Source organism: Anabrus simplex, chromosome 1 (assembly GCF_040414725.1).
Source record: "Anabrus simplex isolate iqAnaSimp1 chromosome 1, ASM4041472v1, whole genome shotgun sequence".
Lineage (NCBI taxonomy): Eukaryota > Metazoa > Arthropoda > Insecta > Orthoptera > Tettigoniidae > Anabrus > Anabrus simplex.
Window position 1 is genome coordinate 581,980,861 of NC_090265.1, and position 3,528 is coordinate 581,984,388.

The 3,528-nt window shown below is 42.0% G+C and overlaps 1 protein-coding gene across 1 annotated transcript; it reads left to right on the top strand.

Moving 5' to 3' along the window:
• Nucleotides 1-866: 866 nt before the first annotated feature.
• LOC137499971 (small ribosomal subunit protein eS7) lies at nt 867-1,511 on the top strand. Its single transcript, XM_068227131.1, has one exon. The coding sequence runs from the start codon at nt 867-869 to the stop codon at nt 1,446-1,448; it is 582 nt and encodes a 193-aa protein (XP_068083232.1). The 3' UTR covers nt 1,449-1,511.
• Nucleotides 1,512-3,528: the final 2,017 nt, after the last annotated feature.

The following is a 3,528-nucleotide window of genomic DNA, read 5'->3' on the forward strand; positions in this document are numbered from 1 at the left end:
TCCTACATATGAGGTTTAACAGTGAACAGAAACTGAAAAAGAGTCGGGAATTGAACTTGGGCCTTCGGGGTGGCAGCTAATTACACTAACCACTACACCACAGAGTCGGACGCAAATTATATTACGAACTTGATATACAGATCTGTTATACAGATGTGTCTGACTTCGTCCATTACGGCCTTCCTTTCATCCTCTAACATTTTCAGGTGGCGAAACTGAGGCTATTGTAAAGCGGCTATTTTGTGTACAATTGAGATTTGTACATTTTTACTTAAGAGCTTGTGAGCTCTGATCTTTATCTTACGGATTTCCTGAAAGAAATATCAAGGTTCAGCATAATATTAATGTAATGACTATATGAAAATTACTTAAGCGACAAACGGCAGAAGTCTACCATTAATAAATACCTCACCATCTGATTTACCGACTGAGCAGTGCTGCCGTAGTTTATGGAACCACAAGAGTAGACCTACTAAGTGAATTGTTGGGGCTGCTTCATGTTCCAGGTCATTTGTGAATGGTTTAAGGAAAACTACCATCTGTTATGCAACCTCATAACTGAAGCCATCTAACCTTTGGAAGGCATTATGATTTCACAACAATGCAACAATTTGATCATGCTGCTTAAAAACAGACTGTAACATCAAATAGAGACTCTTCCACATCGTAATTACTTCTTGCTGTATCGTTGTTTGAAGCTGGGCAGAAGGACCGCTTTTTTTCTTTTCAGATACCTCACTACAGCCTCTGCGGCGTTTATTGTTTTTGCACATACTGGAGCATCTTCCGCAAGAAATTTCATCTCGTGCGAATGGCAGTTTCTCTGAATCAATTTTGCTCTGAACAAAGTGCTCCTTGAGTGAATTATGTTCACATCAAGTGCCAAGATTATGAAGAGTGGGGGCGTTGAGCCCGATCCGTTCGAGAGCTCCATATCCCAAGCCTTACTGGAATTGGAGATGAACAGCGATCTGAAGGCTCAGCTCAGGGAACTGTACATAACGAAAGCAAAGGAAATTGAACTGAATGGAAAGAAATCAATCATTATCTACGTGCCTGTTCCGCAATTGAAGTCGTTCCAGAAGATTCAGACACGCTTGGTGCGAGAGTTGGAGAAGAAATTTAGTGGAAAGCACGTAGTGTTCATTGCAGAAAGGAAAATCTTACCGAAGCCTACAAGGAAGACTCGTACTAAAAACAAACAGAAGCGTCCCAGGAGCCGAACCTTAACAGCTGTCTACGATGCAATACTTGAAGACCTTGTATTTCCTGCTGAGATTGTTGGCAAGAGAATTAGAGTCAAACAAGATGGAAGTCAATTGATCAAGGTCCACCTGGACAAGAACCAGCAAACGAATATTGAGCATAAGGTGGACACGTTTGGATCCGTTTACAAGAAACTGACTGGTAGAGACGTTACATTTGAGTTTCCTGAACCATATTTATAGAAATGGTGTCCGCTTTGTAATGTGTTAATAAAAATGATAAATTTAAAAAAAAAAAAAAAAAAAAAATGCAGAGTTCCGCTTTAGCCTTAGCCCGAGCAACACGTATCTCGAGCAAGTGTGTACAAGTGTGGAGCCGTACAGTGAAGTGGGGAAAGCCCGTTTGGTTTCAGTGTTTTGCGTATTATACGCTTAGGGAACTAACGACATTACCGAACGATGATAGTTGAAAGGAAAAATACAATCGTCATCACTTTCACAGAACGAGATATACCACGACCAGCCCCCTACGAAATCCACGAGTGGATTTTTGAAAATTTGAAACTTGATGAAGCCGACATCGAAACATTACAGCTCAACGGAATTTCCCGACAAGTCTTCATTAAGTGCAGGAGGCAAGAGACAGTTGATCATCTTCTCAAGCACTATGCAGGTGAGCAATATTTTGTTCATAGCAATGGCTATCGTAGTAAAATAACTGTTGATTCGGCCGGCCTAGGGATTAAACTTGTGAGAGTTTTTAACCTGCCCACCGAAACATCTCATGGACACATTTCCGACGTTTTGCGTCCGTACGGGACTGTACTTTCAGTAAGTGATGAAACGTGGAGTTCCAATTTTCGATATAAGGTGCACAATGGCATACGTGCAGTACGCATCATGCTTAAAAAACATATCCCTTCCTACGTAGACATAGCAGGAAATAAGGCTTTAGTAAGTTATGATAACCAACCACCAACCTGTGCCAGCTGCAGTAAGATAGGTCATTACCGTAGTGAGTGCCCAACGCGCCGTTTACCAGTTCAAACACCTGCTACACCCGACAAGCCAACCTGGGCGACCTTGACTTCAGCCTTGGGGAAGCTACCGACGCAACGTATACCTCTCACAACAACACAACTCACCCCAGATTTTCCAGAGGTGGACACACGATCAGCTGATACACCAGACTCACGTGTAAACACACCGTCCGCACAACAGGCAGAAATAACCACAGAAGAGGAAGAGACACAAGTAGTGCAGCCAGCTCACAACCACCTGGAGGAGACAACAGAACCTGTTTGCGATAGAAATTCCCCAGTGGAACAGTCGCTCAGCTTATCAACCTACCAAAATAATACCCAGTTAAATGATGTACCGGTACTATCAGAACCACCCTCACAGCACCAGACACAACTTTGTGAACCTGTCAGCGAACCGTCCCCGACACCTACCAGTGACATGAATGGCTTAAAAAATGACACCACCACACAGTCTGTGCAGACGCATTCCGCACAGTGCACAAACAAAGTAGGCGGTGAGGAAGGTAGTTTAATGGAAACGGAAACCACCAATTCAAAATCCAACCAAGCAGTTAGTCACAGGGATCCAAGATTAAAAAGATCGGTTGAGGGGAATGATAGGAAGAAAGTAATAAAATTAAGTAAATGTCTTTCACAAACCTAATCTGAAGAATATTTACGTGCTGTTGGGTAACGCCAAACGAGTATGGAATGTGCTAATGTTTTTTTCTTGGTAATCTTAGCTGTGACGTCAGTAGTTAGCTGCTACGGTACTCTGAATGTGAACTGCCTCCGAAGTCAGAGCAAGCAGGTCTTGCTAAAAGAATTTATTAAAGATTATGATTTAGACGTAGTTTTCTTGCAAGAGGTTAACGTCACGAACTTAGCTTTCCTTGGATCTCAATACAGTTATATAATCAATGCCGGAGAAAATTTAAGAGGAACTGCCATCGTCTATAGAGCTGGGATAAATATAAAACTTAGTGAATGTCACCCGAGTGGAAGAATTTCATGCATACTTACCGAAGATAATACACTGATGATTAATATATATCTACACTCAGGAACACACAGACGCCAAGAACGGGAAGATTTCATTCAGAAGGAACTGCCTTATTTTCTGCGTCACAATTATGATAATATTATTCTCGGAGGTGATTTCAACTGTGTATTAAATGCAAAAGATCAGACAGGTGAATTCCATCCCTCCCTGGCATTAGGGAGAGTATATCGCGAACTTCGGCTTTGTGATGTGTGGGAAGTTCTTCATGGTAACAGAGTCGAATATACTTTCTTCCGAG

What these genes read in the sequence shown, in the direction of transcription:
- LOC137499971 (XM_068227131.1), top strand. Translation starts at nt 867, where the DNA reads ATGTTCACATCAAGTGCCAAGATTATGAAGAGTGGGGGCGTTGAGCCC.